The 19,598-nt window shown below is 50.9% G+C and overlaps 1 protein-coding gene across 1 annotated transcript in view; it reads right to left on the bottom strand.

Annotated features, from left to right (window-relative positions):
• The window catches only part of LOC106593846 (BAG family molecular chaperone regulator 1), a 69,141-nt gene that overhangs the window by 38,443 nt on the left and 11,100 nt on the right, over positions 1–19,598 (bottom strand). The window contains exons 3-5 of the mRNA XM_045714195.1: positions 17,909–17,991; positions 17,676–17,789; positions 14,954–15,061 (exon numbers count right to left, since the gene is read on the bottom strand). Of these exons, the coding sequence (XP_045570151.1) occupies positions 14,954–15,061; positions 17,676–17,789; positions 17,909–17,991 (305 nt within the window). The remainder of the gene's footprint in view (positions 1–14,953; positions 15,062–17,675; positions 17,790–17,908; positions 17,992–19,598) is intronic.

The following is a 19,598-nucleotide window of genomic DNA, read 5'->3' as shown; positions in this document are numbered from 1 at the left end:
GGGGACCAGTACTAAGTGTAGGGGGTTAGGGGACCAGTACTAAGTGTAGGGGGTTGGGGACCAGTACTAAGTGTAGGGGGTTAGGGGGACCAGTACTAAGTGTAGGAGGTTAGGGGACCAGTACTAAGTGTAGGGGAGTTAGGGGACCAGTACTAAGTGTAGGAGGGTTAGGGGGACCAGTACTAAGTGTAGGGGGTTAGGGGACCAGTACTAAGTGTAGGAGGTTAGGGGACCAGTACTAAGTGTAGGAGGGTTAAGGGGACCAGTACTAAGTGTAGGAGGGTTAGGGGGACCAGTACTCAAGTGTAGGAGGGTTAGGGGACCAGTACTAAGTGTAGGGGGGTTAGGGGACCAGTACTAAGTGTAGGAGGGTTGGGACCGTACTAAGTGTAGGGGGTTAAGGGGACCAGTACTAAGTGTAGAAGGTTATGGGGACCAGTTCAAAGTGTAAGGGGTTAAGGGGACCAGTACTAAGTGTAGGGGGTTAAGTGGACCAGTACTAAGTGTCGGGGGTTGGGGACCAGTACTAAGTGTAGGGGGGTTAGGGGGACCAATACCCCTGAAGTGTAGGAGGGTTAGGGGGACCAGTACTAAGTGTAGGGAGGTTAGGGGACCAGTACTAAGTGTAGGAGGGTTATGGGGACCAGTACTAAGTGTAGGGGGTATAAGGGGACCAGTACCAGAGTGTAGGGGGTTAGGAGACCATACTAAGTGTAGGGGGTTAGGGCACCAGGTACTAAGTGTAGGAGGGTTAGGGGACCAGTACTAGGGTGTAGAAGGGTTAGGGGACCAGTACTAAGTGTAGGGGGTTGATGGGGACCAGTACTAGTGTAGGAGGTGACCAGTACTAAGTGTAGGGGGTTAGGGGACCAGTACTAAGTGTAGGAGGTTAAGGGGACCAGTACTAAGTGTAGGGTAGGGGAAGTGCACTAAGTGTAGGAGGTTAGGGGACCAGTACTAAGTGTAGGAGGGTTAGGGGGGACCAGTCCACTAAGTGTAGGAGGGTTAAGGGGACCAGTACTAAGTGTAGGAGGGTTAGGGGACCAGTACTAAGTGTCGAAGGGTTAGGGGACCAGTACTAAGTGTAGGAGGTTAGGGGACCAGTACTAAGTGTAGAAGGGTTATGGGGACCAGTTCAAAGTGTGGGGTTAGGGGACCGGTACTAAGTGTAGGGGGGTTAGGGGGACCAGTACTAAGTGTAGGAGGGTTATGGGGACCAGTACTAAGTGTAGGAGGGTTAGGAGACCAGTACTAAGTGTAGGGGGGTTAGGGGACCAGTACTAAGTGTAGGAGGGTTAGGGGACCAGTACTATGTGTAAGGGACCATAAGTGTAGGGGGTTGGGCCAGTACTAATGTAGGGTTAGGGGACCAGTACTAAAGTGTAGGAGGGTTATGGGGGACCAGTACTAAAGTGTAGGGGGGTTAGGGGGGACCAGTACTAAGTGTAGGGGGTTAGGGGGGACCAGTACTAAGTGTAGGAGGTTAGGGGACCAGTACCCCAAGTGTAGGAGGTTATGGGGACCAGTACTAAGTGTAGGAGGGTTAGGGGACCGGTACTAGCGTAGGGGGTTAGGGGACCAGTACTAAGTGTAGGGGGTTAGGGGGACCAGTACTAAGTGTAGGGGGTTAGGGGACCAGTACTAAGTGTAGGGGGGTTAGGGGACCAGTACTAAGTGTAGGGGGTTAGGGGACCAGTACTAAGTGTAGAGTTGGGGGACCAGTACTAAGTGTAGGGGGTTAGGGGACCAGTACTAAGTGTAGGAGGGTTAGGGGACCGGTACTAAGTGTAGGGGGTTAGGGGACCAGTACTAAGTGTAGGGGGGTTAGGGGACCAGTACTAAGTGTAGGAGGGTTAGGGGACCCGTACTAAGTGTAGGGGGGTTAAGTGGACCAGTACTAAGTGTAGGGGGGTTAGGGGAAGTACTAAGTGTAGGGGGTTAGGGGACCAGTACTAAGTGTAGGAGTTAGGGGACCAGTACTAAGTGTAGGGAGGTTAGGGGACCAGTACTAAGTGTAGGAGGGTTAGGGGACCAGTACTAAGTGTAGGAGGGTTAGGGGACCAGTACTAAGTGTAGGAGGGTTAAGGGGACCAGTACTAAGTGTAGGGGGGGTAAGTGGACCAGTACTAAGTGTCGGGGGTTAGGGGACCGGTACTACGTGTAGGGGGGTTAAGGGGACCAGTACTAAGTGTAGAAGGGTTATGGGGACCAGTTCAAAGTGTAAGGGGTTAGGGGGGACCAGTACTAAGTGTAGGGGGTTAAAGGGGACCAGTACTAAGTGTAGGAGGGTTATGGGGACCACTACTAAGTGTAGGAGGGTTAGGGGACCAGTACTAAGTGTAGGGAGGTTAGGGGACCAGTACTAAGTGTAGGAGGGTTATGGGGACCAGTACTAAGTGTAGGGGGGTTAGGGGACCAGTACTAAGTGTAGGGGGTTAGGAGACTTGTACTAAGTGTAGGGGGTTAGGGGTACAAGAACTAAGTGTAGGAGGGTTAGGGGAACAGTACTAAGTGTAGAAGGGTTAGGGGACCAGTACAAAGTGTAGGGGGGGTTGGGGGACCAGTACTAAGTGTAGGAGGGTTAAGTGTAGGGGTTAGGGGGACCAGTACTAAGTGAAGGAGGGTTAAGGGGACCAGTACTAAGTGTAGGAGGGTTAGGGTTGAACAGTACTAAGTGTAGGAGGGTTAAGGGGACCAGTACTAAGTGCAGGAGGGTTAAGGGACCAGTACTAAGTGTAGGAGGGTTAGGGGACCAGTACTAAGTGTAGGAGGGTTAGGGGACCAGTACTAATGTAGGAGGGTTAAGGGACCAGCACTCATGTAGGGTGGCTAGGGGACCAGCACTAAGTGTAGGAGGTTAAGGGACCAGCACCGAGTGTAGGGGGGTTACGGGGAACCAGTACTAAATGTGGGGGTTAGGGGACCGGTACTAAGTGTAGGGGGGTTAAGGGACCAGTACTAAGTGTAGAAGGGTTATGGGGACCAGTACTAATGTAGGAGGGTTAGGGGACCAGTACTAAGTGTAGGAGGGTTAGGGAGACCAGTACTAAGTGTAGGGGGGTTAGGGGACCACTACTAAGTGTAGGAGGGTTAGGGAGACCAGTACTATGTGAAGGGGGTTAAGAGGGGGTTAAAAGGAACCAGTACTAAGTGTAGGAGGGTTATGGGGACCAGTACTAAGTGTAGGGGTTATGGGGGACCAGTACTAAGTGTAGGGGGTTAGGGGACCTGTACTAAGTGTAGGGGGGTTAGGGGACCAGTACTAAGTGTAGGGGGGTTAGGGGACCAGTACTAAGTGTAGGAGGGTTTGGGGACCAGTACAAGTGTAGAAGGGTTAGGGGACCAGTACTGTCGTAGGGGTTAGGGGGGACCAGTACAATGTAGGGGGTTAGGGGACCAGTACTCTGTAGGGGGGTTAGGGGACCAGTACTAAGTGTAGGGGGTTAGGGGACCAGTACTAAGTGTAGGGGGTTAGGGGAAGTACTAAGTGTAGGGGGTTAGGGGACCAGTACTAAGTGTAGGGGGGTTAGGGGACCAGTACTAAGTGTAGGAGGGTTAGGGGACCAGTACTAAGTGTAGGGGGTTAGGGGACCAGTACTAAGTGTAGGGGGGTTAGGGGACCAGTACTAAGTGTAGGAGGGTTAGGGGACCGGTACTAAGTGTAGGGGTTAAAAGGACAAGTACTAAGTGTAGGGGGGTTAGGGGACCAGTACTAAGTGTAGGGGGTTAGGGGACCATTGCTAGTGTAGGAGGGTTAAGTGTAGGGGGGTAATGACCAGTACTAAGTGTAGGGGGGTTAAGGGACCAGTACTAAGTGTAGGAGGTTATGGGGGACCATTTCAAAGTGTAATTAGGGGACCAGTACTAAGGGTAGGGGGTTAGGGGGACCAGTTCTAAGTGTAGGGGGTTAGGGGGGCCAGTACTAAGTGTAGGAGGTTAGTGGACCAGTACTAAGTGTAGGGGGGTTAGGGGCCAGTACTAAGTGTAGGAGGGTTAGGGGACCAGTACTAAGTGTAGGGAGGTTATGGGGACCAGTACTAAGTGTAGGAGGGTTAGGGGACCAGTACTAAGTGTTGGAGGTTAGGGGACCAGTACTAAGTGTAGGAGGGTTAAGGGACCAGTACTAATGTCGGAGGTTAGGGGACCGGTACTAAGTGTAGGGGGGTTAAGGGACCAGTACTAAGTGTAGAAGGGTTATGGGGACCAGTTCAAAGTGTAAGGGGGTTAGGGGACCAGTACTAAGTGTAGGGAGGTTAGGGGACCAGTACTAAGTGTCGGGGGGTTAGGGGGACCGGTACTAAGTGTAGGGGGGTTAAGGGACCAGTACTAAGTGTAGAAGGGTTATGGGGACCAGTTCAAAGTGTAAGGGGTTAGGGGACCAGTACTAAGTGTAGGGAGGTTAGGGGGACCGGGACTACGTGTAGGGGGGTTAAGGGGACCAGTACTAGGCAGTGAAGGGGGGTTAGGGGACCACTACTAAGTGTAGGAGGGTTAGGGGACCAGTACCAAGTGTAGGGAGGTTAGGGGACCAGTACTAAGTGTAGGAGGGTTAAGTGGACCAGTACTAAGTGTCGGGGGTTAGGGGGACCGGTACTAAGTGTAGGGGGGTTAAGGGGACCAGTACTAAGTGTAAAAGGGTTATGGGGACCAGTTCAAAGTGTAAGGGGTTAGGGGACCAGTACTAAGTGTAGGGGGGGTTAAGGGACTCAGTACTAAGTGTAGGAGGGTTATGGGGACCAGTACTAAGTGTAGGGGGGTTAGGGGACCACTACTAAGTGTAGGAGGGTTAGGGGGACCAGTACTAAGTGTAGGGAGGTTAGGGGACCAGTACTAAGTGTAGGAGGGTTATGGGGACCAGTACTAAGAGTAGGGGGGTTAGGGGACCAGTACTAAGTGTAGGGGGTTAGGAGACCAGTACTAAGTGTAGGGGGGTTAGGGGTACAAGAACAAAGTGTAGGAGGGTTAGGGGAACAGTACTAAGTGTAGAAGGGTTAGGGGACCAGTACAAAGTGTAGGGGGGTTAGGGGACCAGTACTAAGTGTAGGAGGGTTAAGTGTAGGGGGTTAGGGGGACCAGTACTAAGTGAAGGAGGGTTAAGGGGACCAGTACTAAGTGTAGGAGGGTTAGGGTTGAACAGTACTAAGTGTAGGAGGGTTAAGGGGACCAGTACTAAGTGTAGGAGGGTTAAGGGGACCAGTACTAAGTGTAGGAGGGTTAAGGGACCAGTACTAAGTGTAGGGTGGTTAGGGGGACCAGTACTAAGTGTAGGAGGTTAAGGGGACCAGTACCAAGTGTAGGGGGGTTATGGGGAACCAGTACTAAATGGAGGAGGGTTAGGGGACCGGTACTAAGTGTAGGGGGGTTAAGGGGACCATTACTAAGTGTAGAAGGGTTATGGGGACCAGTACTAAGTGTAGGAGGGTTAGGGGACCAGTACTAAGTGTAGGGGGGTTAGGGGGACCAGTACTAAGTGTAGGAGGGTTAGGGAGACCAGTACTATGTGAAGGGGGGTTAAGTGTAGGGGGTTAAAAGGAACCAGTACTAAGTGTAGGAGGGTTAGGGGGACCAGCACTAAGTGTAGCAGGGTTATGGGGACCAGTACTAAGTGTAGGGGGGTTAGGGGGACCAGTACTAAGTGTAGGAGGGTTATGGGGACCAGTACTAAGAGTAGGGGGGTTAGGGGGACCAGTACTAAGTGTAGGGGGGTTAGGAGACCAGTACTAAGTGTAGGGGGGTTAGGGGTACAAGAACTAAGTGTAGGAGGGTTAGGGGAACAGTACTAAGTGTAGAAGGGTTAGGGGACCAGTACAAAGTGTAGGGGGTTAGGGGGACCAGTACTAAGTGTAGGAGGGTTAAGTGTAGGGGGTTAGGGGGACCAGTACTAAGTGAAGGAGGGTTAAGGGGACCAGTACTAAGTGTAGGAGGGTTAGGGTTGAACAGTACTAAGTGTAGGAGGGTTAAAGGGACCAGTACTAAGTGTAGGAGGGTTAAGGGGACCAGTACTAAGTGTAGGAGGGTTAAGGGGACCAGTACTAAGTGTAGGAGGTTAAGGGACCAGTACTAAGTGTAGGAGGGTTAAGGGGACCAGTACTAAGTGTAGGGTGGTTAGGGGGACCAGTACTAAGTGTAGGAGGGTTAAGGGGACCAGTACCAAGTGTAGGGGGTTACGGGGAACCAGTACTAAATGGAGGAGGGTTAGGGGGACCGGTACTAAGTGTAGGGGGGTTAAGGGACCATTACTAAGTGTAGAAGGGTTATGGGGACCAGTACTAAGTGTAGGAGGTTAGGGGACCAGTACTAAGTGTAGGAGGGTTAGGGAGACCAGTACTAAGTGTAGGGGGGTTAGGGGACCAGTACTAAGTGTAGGAGGGTTAGGGAGACCAGTACTATGTGAAGGGGGGTTAAGTGTAGGGGGGTTAAAAGGAACCAGTACTAAGTGTAGGAGGGTTATGGGGACCAGTACTAAGTGTAGCAGGGTTATGGGGACCAGTACTAAGTGTAGGGGGGTTAGGGGACCAGTACTAAGTGTAGGGGGGTTAGGGGGACCAGTACTAAGTGTAGGTGGGTTAGGGGACCAGTACTAAGTGTAGGAGGGTTATGGGGACCAGTACTAAGTGTAGGGGTTAGGGGACCAGTACTAAGCGTAGGGGGTTAGGGGACCAGTACTAAGTGTAGGGGGGTTAGGGGACCAGTACTAAGTGTAGGGGGGTTAGGGGACCAGTACTAAGTGTAGGGGGTTAGGGGGACCAGTACTAAGTGTAGGGGGGTTAGGGGACCAGTACTAAGTGTAGGGGGGTTAGGGGACCAGTACTAAGTGTAGGGGGTTAGGGGACCAGTACTAAGTGTAGGAGGGTTAGGGGACCGGTACTAAGTGTAGGGGGGTTAGGGGACCAGTACTAAGTGTAGGGGGTTGGGGGACCAGTACTAAGTGTAGGAGGGTTAGGGGACCGTACTAAGTGTAGGGTGGTTAAAAGGACAAGTACTAAGTGTAGGGGGGGTTAGGGGACCAGTACTAAGTGTAGGGGGGTTAGGGGACCATTGCTAAGTGTAGGAGGGTTAAGTGTAGGGGGGGTTAAGTGACCAGTACTAAGTGTAGGGGGGTTAAGGGACCAGTACTAAGTGTAGAAGGGTTATGGGGACCATTTCAAAGTGTAAGGGGGTTAGGGGACCAGTACTAAGGGTAGGGGGTTAGGGGACCAGTTCTAAGTGTAGGGGGTTAGGGGCCAGTACTAAGTGTAGGAGGGTTAGTGGACCAGTACTAAGTGTAGGGGGGTTAGGGGGCCAGTACTAAGTGTAGGAGGGTTAGGGGACCAGTACTAAGTGTAGGGAGGTTATGGGGACCAGTACTAAGTGTAGGAGGGTTAAGGGGACCAGTACTAAGTGTTGGAGGGTTAGGGGACCAGTACTAAGTGTAGGAGGGTTAAGGGGACCAGTACTAAGTGTCGGGGGGTTAGGGGACCGGTACTAAGTGTAGGGGGGTTAAGGGGACCAGTACTAAGTGTAGAAGGGTTATGGGGACCAGTTCAAAGTGTAAGGGGGTTAGGGGACCAGTACTAAGTGTAGGGAGGTTAGGGGACCAGTACTAAGTGTCGGGGGTTAGGGGACCGGTACTAAGTGTAGGGGGGTTAAGGGACCAGTACTAAGTGTAGAAGGGTTATGGGGACCAGTTCAAAGTGTAAGGGGTTAGGGGACCAGTACTAAGTGTAGGGAGGTTAGGGGGACCGGGACTACGTGTAGGGGGTTAAGGGGACCAGTACTAAGTGAAGGGGGGTTAGGGGACCACTACTAAGTGTAGGAGGGTTAGGGGGACCAGTACTAAGTGTAGGAGGGTTAAGTGGACCAGTACTAAGTGTCGGGGGTTAGGGGACCGGTACTAAGTGTAGGGGGGGTTAAGGGGACCAGTACTAAGTGTAGAAGGGTTATGGGGACCAGTTCAAAGTGTAAGGGGGTTAGGGGACCAGTACTAAGTGTAGGGGGGTTAAAGGGACCAGTACTAAGTGTAGGAGGGTTATGGGGACCAGTACTAAGTGTAGGGGGGTTAGGGGACCACTACTAAGTGTAGGAGGGTTAGGGGGACCAGTACTAAGTGTAGGGAGGTTAGGGGGACCAGTACTAAGTGTAGGAGGGTTATGGGGACCAGTACTAAGAGTAGGGGGGTTATGGGGACCAGTACTAAGTGTAGGGGGTTAGGAGACCAGTACTAAGTGTAGGGGGTTAGGGGTACAAGAACTAAGTGTAGGAGGGTTAGGGGAACAGTACTAAGTGTAGAAGGGTTAGGGGGACCAGTACAAAGTGTAGGGGGTTAGGGGACCAGTACTAAGTGTAGGAGGGTTAAGTGTAGGGGGTTAGGGGGACCAGTACTAAGTGAAGGAGGGTTAAGGGGACCAGTACTAAGTGTAGGAGGGTTAGGGTTGAACAGTACTAAGTGTAGGAGGGTTAAGGGGACCAGTACTAAGTGTAGGAGGGTTAAGGGACCAGTACTAAGTGTAGGAGGGTTAAGGGGACCAGTACTAAGTGTAGGGTGGTTAGGGGGACCAGTACTAAGTGTAGGAGGGTTAAGGGGACCAGTACCAAGTGTAGGGGGGTTATGGGGAACCAGTACTAAATGGAGGAGGGTTAGGGGACCGGTACTAAGTGTAGGGGGTTAAGGGGACCATTACTAAGTGTAGAAGGGTTATGGGGACCAGTACTAAGTGTAGGAGGGTTAGGGGGACCAGTACTAAGTGTAGGGGGGGTTAGGGGACCAGTACTAAGTGTAGGAGGGTTAGGGAGACCAGTACTATGTGAAGGGGGGTTAAGTGTAGGGGGTTAAAAGGAACCAGTACTAAGTGTAGGAGGGTTATGGGGACCAGTACTAAGTGTAGCAGGGTTATGGGGACCAGTACTAAGTGTAGGGGGGTTAGGGGACCAGTACTAAGTGTAGGGGGTTAGGGGACCAGTACTAAGTGTAGGTGGGTTAGGGGACCAGTACTAAGTGTAGGAGGGTTATGGGGACCAGTACTAAGTGTAGGGGGGTTAGGGGACCAGTACTAAGCGTAGGGGGGTTAGGGGACCAGTACTAAGTGTAGGGGGGTTAGGGGGACCAGTACTAAGTGTAGGGGGGTTAGGGGACCAGTACTAAGTGTAGGGGGGTTAGGGGACCAGTACTAAGTGTAGGGGGGTTAGGGGACCAGTACTAAGTGTAGGGGGGTTAGGGGACCAGTACTAAGTGTAGGGGGGTTAGGGGACCAGTACTAAGTGTAGGAGGGTTAGGGGACCGGTACTAAGTGTAGGGGGGTTAGGGGACCAGTACTAAGTGTAGGGGGTTAGGGGACCAGTACTAAGTGTAGGAGGGTTAGGGACCGGTACTAAGTGTAGGGGGGTTAGGGGGACCATTGCTAAGTGTAGGAGGGTTAAGTGTAGAGGGTTAAGTGACCAGTACTAAGTGTAGGGGGGTTAAGGGACCAGTACTAAGTGTAGAAGGGTTATGGGGACCATTTCAAAGTGTAAGGGGGTTAGGGGACCAGTACTAAGGGTAGGGGGGTTAGGGGGGCCAGTACTAAGTGTAGGAGGGTTAGGGGACCAGTACTAAGTGTAGGGAGGTTAGGGGACCAGCACTAAGTGTAGGGGGGTTAAGGGGACCAGTACTAAGTGTAGGAGGGTTAGGGGACCAGTACTAAGTGTAGGAGGGTTAAGGGGACCAGTACTAAGTGTCGGGGGGTTAGGGGACCGGTACTAAGTGTAGGGGGGTTAAGGGGACCAGTACTAAGTGTAGAAGGGTTATGGGGACCAGTTCAAAGTGTAAGGGGGTTAGGGGGACCAGTACTAAGTGTAGGGAGGTTAGGGGGACCGGACTACGTGTAGGGGGGTTAAGGGGACCAGTACTAAGTGTAGGGGGGTTAGGGGACCACTACTAAGTGTAGGAGGGTTAGGGGACCAGTACTAAGTGTAGGGAGGTTAGGGGACCAGTACTAAGTGTAGGAGGGTTAAGTGGACCAGTACTAAGTGTCGGGGGGTTAGGGGACCGGTACTAAGTGTAGGGGGTTAAGGGGACCAGTACTAAGTGTAGAAGGGTTATGGGGACCAGTTCAAAGTGTAAGGGGGTTAGGGGGACCAGTACTAAGTGTAGGGGGTTAAGGGGACCAGTACTAAGTGTAGGAGGGTTATGGGGACCAGTACTAAGTGTAGGGGGGTTAGGGGACCAGTACTAAGTGTAGGAGGGTTAGGGGACCAGTACTAAGTGTAGGGAGGTTAGGGGACCAGTACTAAGTGTAGGAGGGTTATGGGGACCAGTACTAAGTGTAGGGGGGTTAGGGGACCAGTACTAAGTGTAGGGGGGGTTAGGAGACCAGTACTAAGTGTAGGGGGGTTAGGGGTACAAGAACTAAGTGTAGGAGGGTTAGGGGAACAGTACTAAGTGTAGAAGGGTTAGGGGACCAGTACAAAGTGTAGGGGGTTAGGGGGACCAGTACTAAGTGTAGGAGGGTTAAGTGTAGGGGGTTAGGGGGGACCAGTACTAAGTGAAGGAGGGTTAAGGGGACCAGTACTAAGTGTAGGAGGGTTAGGGTTGAACAGTACTAAGTGTAGGAGGGTTAAGGGGACCAGTACTAAGTGTAGGAGGGTTAAGGGGACCAGTACTAAGTGTAGGAGGGTTAAGGGGACCAGTACTAAGTGTAGGGTGGTTAGGGGGACCAGTACTAAGTGTAGGAGGGTTAAGGGGACCAGTACCAAGTGTAGGGGGGTTATGGGGAACCAGTACTAAATGGAGGAGGGTTAGGGGGACCGGTACTAAGTGTAGGGGGGTTAAGGGGACCATTACTAAGTGTAGAAGGGTTATGGGGACCAGTACTAAGTGTAGGAGGGTTAGGGGACCAGTACTAAGTGTAGGGGGGTTAGGGGACCAGTACTAAGTGTAGGAGGGTTAGGGAGACCAGTACTATGTGAAGGTGGGTTAAGTGTAGGGGGGTTAAAAGGAACCAGTACTAAGTGTAGGAGGGTTATGGGGACCAGTACTAAGTGTAGCAGGGTTATGGGGACCAGTACTAAGTGTAGGGGGTTAGGGGGACCAGTACTAAGTGTAGGGGGGTTAGGGGGACCAGTACTAAGTGTAGGTGGGTTAGGGGGACCAGTACTAAGTGTAGGAGGGTTATGGGGACCAGTACTAAGTGTAGGGGGGTTAGGGGACCAGTACTAAGCGTAGGGGGGTTAGGGGGACCAGTACTAAGTGTAGGGGGGTTAGGGGACCAGTACTAAGTGTAGGGGGGTTAGGGGGACCAGTACTAAGTGTAGGGGGGTTAGGGGACCAGTACTAAGTGTAGGGGGGTTAGGGGGACCAGTACTAAGTGTAGGGGGGTTAGGGGACCAGTACTAAGTGTAGGGGGGTTAGGGGACCAGTACTAAGTGTAGGAGGGTTAGGGGACCGGTACTAAGTGTAGGGGGTTAGGGGACCAGTACTAAGTGTAGGGGGGTTAGGGGACCAGTACTAAGTGTAGGAGGGTTAGGGGGACCGGTACTAAGTGTAGGGGTGGTTAAAAGGACCAGTACTAAGTGTAGGGAGGTTAGGGGACCAGTACTAAGTGTAGGGGGGTTAGGGGACCATTGCTAAGTGTAGGAGGGTTAAGTGTAGGGGGGTTAAGTGACCAGTACTAAGTGTAGGGGGTTAAGGGACCAGTACTAAGTGTAGAAGGGTTATGGGGACCATTTCAAAGTGTAAGGGGGTTAGGGGACCAGTACTAAGTGTAGGGGGGTTAGGGGACCAGTACTAAGTGTAGGGGGGTTAGGGGGACCAGTACTAAGTGTAAGAAGGTTAGTGGACCAGTACTAAGTGTAGGGGGGTTAGGGGACCAGTACTAAGTGTAGGAGGGTTAGGGGACCAGTACTAAGTGTAGGAGGGTTAAGTGTAGGGGGTTAAGTGACCAGTACTAAGTGTAGGGGGGTTAAGGGGACCAGTACTAAGTGTAGAAGGGTTATGGGGACCAGTTCAAAGTGTAAGGGGTTAGGGGACCAGTACTAAGGGTAGGGGGTTAGGGGACCAGTTCTAAGTGTAGGGGGTTAGGGGACCAGTACTAAGTGTAGGAGGGTTAGTGGACCAGTACTAAGTGTAGGGGGTTAGGGGGGCCAGTACTAAGTGTAGGAGGGTTAGGGGGACCAGTACTAAGTGTAGGGAGGTTAGGGGACCAGCACTAAGTGTAGGGGGGTTAAGGGGACCAGTACTAAGTGTAGGAGGGTTAGGGGACCAGTACTAAGTGTAGGAGGGTTAGGGGACCAGTACTAAGTGTAGGGGGTTAGGGGACCGGTACTAAGTGTAGGGGGTTAAGGGGACCAGTACTAAGTGTAGAAGGGTTATGGGGGACCAGTTCAAAGTGTAAGGGGGTTAGGGGACCAGTACTAAGTGTAGGGAGGTTAGGGGGACCGGGACTACGTGTAGGGGGGTTAAGGGGACCAGTACTAAGTGTAGGGGGGTTAGGGGACCACTACTAAGTGTAGGAGGGTTAGGGGGACCAGTACTAAGTGTAGGGAGGTTAGGGGACCAGTACTAAGTGTAGGAGGGTTAAGTGGACCAGTACTAAGTGTCGGGGGTTAGGGGACCGGTACTAAGTGTAGGGGGGTTAAGGGGACCAGTACTAAGTGTAGAAGGGTTATGGGGACCAGTTCAAAGTGTAAGGGGGTTAGGGGACCAGTACTAAGTGTAGGGGGGTTAAGGGGACCAGTACTAAGTGTAGGAGGGTTATGGGGACCAGTACTAAGTGTAGGGGGGTTAGGGGGACCAGTACTAAGTGTAGGAGGGTTAGGGGACCAGTACTAAGTGTAGGGAGGGTTAGGGGACCAGTACTAAGTGTAGGAGGGTTATGGGGACCAGTACTAAGTGTAGGGGGTTAGGGGGACCAGTACTAAGTGTAGGGGGGGTTAGGAGACCAGTACTAAGTGTAGGGGGGTTAGGGGGACAAGAACTAAGTGTAGGAGGGTTAGGGGACCAGTACTAAGTGTAGAAGGGTTAGGGGACCAGTACTAAGTGTAGGGGGGTTAGGGGGACCAGTACTAAGTGTAGGAGGGTTAAGTGTAGGGGGTTAGGGGGACCAGTACTAAGTGAAGGAGGGTTAAGGGGACCAGTACTAAGTGTAGGAGGGTTAGGGTGAACAGTACTAAGTGTAGGAGGGTTAAGGGGACCAGTACTAAGTGTAGGAGGGTTAGGGGACCAGTACTAAGTGTAGGAGGGTTAAGGGGACCAGTACTAAGTGTAGGGTGGTTAGGGGACCAGTACTAAGTGTAGGAGGTTAAGGGGACCAGTACCAAGTGTAGGGGGGTTATGGGGAACCAGTACTAAATGTAGGAGGGTTAGGGGACCGGTACTAAGTGTAGGGGGGTTAAGGGGACCATTACTAAGTGTAGAAGGGTTATGGGGACCAGTACTAAGTGTAGGAGGGTTAGGGGACCAGTACTAAGTGTAGGGGGTTAGGGGACCAGTACTAAGTGTAGGAGGGTTAGGGAGACCAGTACTATGTGAAGGGGGTTAAGTGTAGGGGGTTAAAAGGAACCAGTACTAAGTGTAGGAGGGTTATGGGGACCAGTACTAAGTGTAGCAGGGTTATGGGGACCAGTACTAAGTGTAGGGGGGTTAGGGGACCAGTACTAAGTGTAGGGGGTTAGGGGACCAGTACTAAGTGTAGGTGGGTTAGGGGGACCAGTACTAAGTGTAGGAGGGTTAGGGGGACCAGTACTAAGTGTAGGAGGGTTAGGGGGACCAGTACTAAGCGTAGGAGGGTTAGGGGACCAGTACTAAGTGTAGGGGGGTTAGGGGACCAGTACTAAGTGTAGGGGGGGTTAGGGGGACCAGTACTAAGTGTAGGGGGGTTAGGGGACCAGTACTAAGTGTAGGGGGGTTAGGGGACCAGTACTAAGTGTAGGGGGGTTAGGGGACCAGTACTAAGTGTAGGGGGGTTAGGGGGACCAGTACTAAGTGTAGGAGGGTTAGGGGACCGGTACTAAGTGTAGGGGGGTTAGGGGGACCAGTACTAAGTGTAGGGGGTTAGGGGACCAGTACTAAGTGTAGGAGGGTTAGGGGGACCGGTACTAAGTGTAGGGTGGTTAAAAGGACCAGTACTAAGTGTAGGGAGGTTAGGGGACCAGTACTAAGTGTAGGGGGGGTTAGGGGACCATTGCTAAGTGTAGGAGGGTTAAGTGTAGGGGGGTTAAGTGACCAGTACTAAGTGTAGGGGGGGTTAAGGGGACCAGTACTAAGTGTAGAAGGGTTATGGGGACCATTTCAAAGTGTAAGGGGGTTAGGGGACCAGTACTAAGTGTAGGGGGTTAGGGGGACCAGTACTAAGTGTAGGGGGGTTAGGGGGGCCAGTACTAAGTGTAAGAAGGTTAGTGGACCAGTACTAAGTGTAGGGGGTTAGGGGGCCAGTACTAAGTGTAGGAGGGTTAGGGGACCAGTACTAAGTGTAGGGGGGTTAGGGGGCCAGTACTAAGTGTAGGGGGGTTAGGGGACCAGTACTAAGTGTAGGAGGGTTAGGGGGACCAGTATTAAGTGTAGGAGGGTTAGGGGGACCAGTACTAAGTGTAGGAGGGTTAGGGGACCAGTACTAAGTGTAGGAGGGTTAGGGGGACCAGTACTAAGTGTAGGAGGGTTAGGGGACCAGTACTAAGTGTAGAAGGGTTAGGGGGACCAGTACTAAGTGTAGGAGGGTTAGGGGGACCAGTACTAAGTGTAGGAGGGTTAGGGGGACCAGTACTAAGTGTAGGAGGGTTAGGGGGACCAGTACTAAGTGTAGAAGGCTTAGTGGGACCAGTACTAAGTGTAGGAGAGTTAGTGGGACCAGTACTAAGTGTAGGAGGGTTAGGGGGATCGGTACTAAGTGTAGGGGGGTTAGGGGGACCAGTACTAAGTGTAGGAGGGTTAGGGGGACCAGTACTAAGTGTAGGAGGGTTAGGGGGACCAGTACTAAGTGTAGGAGGGTTAGGGTTGTGTTACCATAGAGTCCACCTGCTCTAGAATCTTCATGAACTGTTCAGAAGCCACCTTCACTCTTTGGTCCAGTCTCCCCAGCGCCTCAGCCTGCAGGTCCTTAGCTAGGAACCCCTATAGAACAACAGGAACAGGAAAGAGCAAAGAAAAGCTAACTCCTGTGTACATGCAATGTGTAGATACTGTGTGGGTGCTGACAAGTGCAGCCTCTTGCTTCACTCTCTCTGGGCATTATCTAACACTACTGCTGGGTCCTAGTTTGGGAAGGATGCCAAGGTAGAACCAGGACCATACCAGCAACGCAATACTCCTTAGTATTGTGGCAAGGACACAAAACACGAAGCGGATTTAACTTGTTTAGGAAACAAACATCATATTTATTTTCTAAGCTATAGGAGTGCTAGAGGGGCTCCGGTGGAAGTCTGTGGATTAGGAGTGCTAGAGGGGATACGGGTGGAGGTCTGTGGATTAGGAGTGCTAGAGGGGATACGGGTGGAGGTCTGTGGATTAGGAGTGCTAGAGGGGATACGGGTGGAGATCTTTGGATTAGGAGTGCTAGAGGGGATACGGGTGGAGATCTTTGGATTAGGAGTGCTAGAGGGGATACGGGTGGAGGTCTTTGGATTAGGAGTGCTAGAGGGGATACGGGTGGAGGTCTTTGGATTAGGAGTGCTAGAGGGGATACGGGTGGAGGTCTTTGGATTAGGAGTGCTAGAGAGGATACGGGTGGAGATCTGTGGATTAGGAGTGCTAGAGGGGATACGGGTGGAGATCTTTGGATTAGGACTGCTAGAGGGGATACGGGTGGAGGTCATTGGATTAGGAGTGCTAGAGGGGATACGGGTGGAGATCTGTGGATTAGGAGTGCTAGAGGGGATACGGGTGGAGGTCTGTGGATTAGGAGTGCTAGAGGGGATACGGGTGGAGATCTGTGGATTAGGAGTGCTAAAGGGGATACGGGTGGAGATCTTTGGATTAGGAGTGCTAGAGGGGATACGGGTGGAGATCTTTGGATTAGGAGTGCTAGAGGGGATACGGGTGGAGATCTTTGGATTAGGAGTGCTAGAGGGGATACGGGTGGAGGTCTTTGGATTAGGAGTGCTAGAGGGGATACGGGTGGAGGTTTTTGGATTAGGAGTGCTAGAGGGGATACGGGTGGAGATCTTTGGATTAGGAGTGCTAGAGGGGATACGGGTGGAGGTCTGGATTAGGAGTGCTAGAGGGGATACGGGTGGAGGTCTTTGGATTAGGATTGCTAGAGGGGATACGGGTGGAGATCTGTGGATTAGGAGTGCTAGAGGGGATACGGGTGGAGATCTGTGGATTAGGAGTGCTAGAGGGGATACGGGTGGAGATCTGTGGATTAGGAGTGCTAGAGGGGATACGGGTGGAGGTCTGTGGATTAGGAGTGCTAGAGGGGATACGGGTGGAGGTCTGTGGATTAGGAGTGCTAGAGGGGATACGGGTGGAGGTCTGTGGATTAGGAGTGCTAGAGGGGATACGGGTGGAGGTCTTTGGATTAGGAGTGCTAGAGGGGATATGGGTGGAGATCTTCTGATTAGGAGTGCTAGAGGGGATACGGGTGGAGATCTTTGGATTAGGAGTGCTAGAGGGGATACGGGTGGAGGTCTGGATTAGGAGTGCTAGAGGGGATACGGGTGGAGGTCTGGATTAGGAGTGCTAGAGGGGATACGGGTGGAGATCTTTGGATTAGGAGTGCTAGAGGGGATACGGGTGGAGGTCTGGATTAGGAGTGCTAGAGGGGATACGGGTGGAGGTCTGGATTAGGAGTGCTAGAGGGGATACGGGTGGAGGTCTTTGGATTAGGATTGCTAGAGGGGATACAGGTGGAGATCTTTGGATTAGGCATCAAGGGGGTTGAGGTCGCTCTGGATAAGAGCGTCTGCTAAATGACTTAAATGTAAATGTAGGTCAGGTCAGATCCCCTTAAGGGAGAAACAATGGTTTATTACCCCATCACTTCCTCTTCCTGTCAAACCATAATAGATGTACAGATTGGAGAGGAGGAGTGCCTAAATTGGAGTATATATACTTGTGGTGGTGGAAACATGTCTAATGCAGCTGTATTGATCCTCAGGGAAGAAATCAACTTGGTTAAGCTTTCACAGTGTCGTTTGAGTTATTTACTCTGTGAATTAGAACCTAAGAGTAGTGACTGGGTGTATTGATACACCATCCAAAGTGTAGTTAATAACTTCACCATGTTCTAAGGGATATTCAATATCTGCTTTTTTTAAACATGTTTACCTGTCTACCAATAGGTGTCCTTCTTTGCAAGGCACTGAAAAACCTACCTGGTCATTGTGGTTGAATTTGTGCTTGAAATTCACTACTCGATTGAGGGAACTTTTATTTATTTTCATTATTTAACTAGGCAAGTCAGTTAAGAACAAATTCTTATTTACAATGACGGTCTACAGATGTGTGGGGTACAGAGATGGGGTAGTCATTCAAAACTCCTGAACTTATTTAGGCTAGCCATAACAAAAGGGTTTGAATACTTATTGACTCAAGACATTTCAGCTTTAAAATGTTTTATCAATTAGAAAAATATTCCACAAACTAAATGTCACTTTGCCATGGGGTATTACATGTAGATCAGTGACACTAAATCTTAAGTAAATTAATTTTAACTTCAGTCTGTAACAACAAAAACGTGGAAACGGTGAAGGAAATGTATATAATATGTAGACATAAAGTATCATACATTCTTTAGCCCTGTCAGCTCTCCGTCCACCTTCTCCAGTTTCTTAGCCGTCTGTTCTACTGACTTCTCAATGTCCTTCAACTTCTTCAGCTCGGACTCCTCCTCTGGGCTGTTCTGAGAGGAGACGACACACAGAGGTCTGTATTCAAACCATTTTCAGGAACCAATGATTGACCGAATGATAAAAAAAACAAATGAGTGAGTGCCAGTCAGCAGAACTAGGAAGGTCTTACCCTCTTCCCAATCATCATGAGTTTACATCCCTGTTTGATTCCAAAGCTAGACAGACTCTCCTCCATCTCCTTCAGTGACTTCCCTGAAACAACAGGACAGCAGAGGCATCATGCTGGGGCTTGAACCAGCTACCCTGTGGTTAGAGGTGAGTGCAATATAGTACAACCTGTGCCATACAGTCCAGTCCTCTTGGCAGAAGCTGTAGTAATAATCGGTGCGGCCAACTCCTTATGAAACCCTGTGCCATACAGTCCAGTCCTTTTGGCAGAGGCTGTAGTAATAGTCTGGCTGCCAGTCTGTCTGTTGCTAACTCCTTAGAAAACTGTCAAGCCGAACAATGGACTTGACTTATTACACCTTTAATGAGAACAGGTGAAGAAGTCGCTGCAGTGGATTCCGCTATTTTCTGTGGTTGTTTTTATGCTGATCTTAACTTTTTTTTTTTGTACATAATATTTCCATCATCGTTTCTTATGACTGAAAACAGCTTCTGGGCATCAGAACAGCGATCACTACAGCACACCACCCACCGCTTCCCAGTATATTACTCACTAATGTCCAGTCCCTAGTTAACAAAGTCGCCGAATTTAGGGCAAGAGTTACTTTCCAAAGAGATATCCGGGATTGTAACATACTCTGTTTCACGGAGACATGGCTAGCCGGGGACGTGGCTAGCCGGGGACGTGGCTAGCCGGGGACGTGGCTAGCCGGGAGATGCTGCCAGAGTCCGTACAGCCAACGTGATTTTCACTGCATCGCGCCGACAGATACAAACATCTCTTTGGTAAGAAGAAGGGCGAGGGTGTAGATTTCATGATTAACGACTCATGGTGTAATTGTAACAACATACAATAACTCAAGTCCTTTTGTTCACCTGACCTAGAATTCCTCACAATCAAATGCCGACGGTATTATCTCCCAAGAGAACTCTCCTCGGTTATCGTCACAGCCGTGTATATCCCCCCGCAAGCAGATACCAAGACGGCCATCAAGGAACTTCACTGGAAACTTCATGCAAACTGGAAACCATATATCCTGAGGCTGCATTTATTGTAAATGGGGATTTTAACAAAGCTAAATCTGAGAACAAGGCTACCTAAATTCTATCAGCATATCGATTGCAGTACACGAGTGAGTAACACACTTGACCACTACTACTCTAACTTCTTCCGCAACGCATTCAAGGCCCTTCACCGCCCTCCTTTTGGCAAATCTGACCATGACTCCATCTTGTTGCTCCACTCCGATAGGCAGAAACTAAACCAGGAAGTGCCCGTACCAACGCTGATCTGACCAATCGGATTCCACGCTTCAAGATTGCTTCGATCACGTGGACTGGGATATTGTCCAGGTAGCCTCAGACAATAACATTGATGTATAAGCTGACTCGGTGAGCGAGTTTATAAGGAAGTGTATAGGAGATGTTAAACCCACTGTGACTATTAAAACCTTCCCCAACCAGAAACCGTGGATTGATGGCAGCATTTGCTCAAAACTGAAAGCACGTACCACCGCATATAGTATTCCCTCCATAAGGCAATCAAACAAGCAAAGCGTCAGTATAGAGACAAAGTGGAGTTGCAATTCAACGGCTCAGACATATGTGGCAGGGTCTACAGTCAATCACAGCTTATCAAAAGAAAACCAGCCCCGTAGCGGACATCGACGTCTTGCTGCCAGACAAATTAA

The sequence above is a fragment of the Salmo salar genome, unplaced genomic scaffold (genome assembly GCF_905237065.1).
Source record: "Salmo salar unplaced genomic scaffold, Ssal_v3.1, whole genome shotgun sequence".
NCBI lineage: Eukaryota > Metazoa > Chordata > Actinopteri > Salmoniformes > Salmonidae > Salmo > Salmo salar.
The sequence above is the reverse complement of the archived record's forward strand: the minus strand, read 5'-3'. Positions and strand labels throughout refer to the sequence as shown.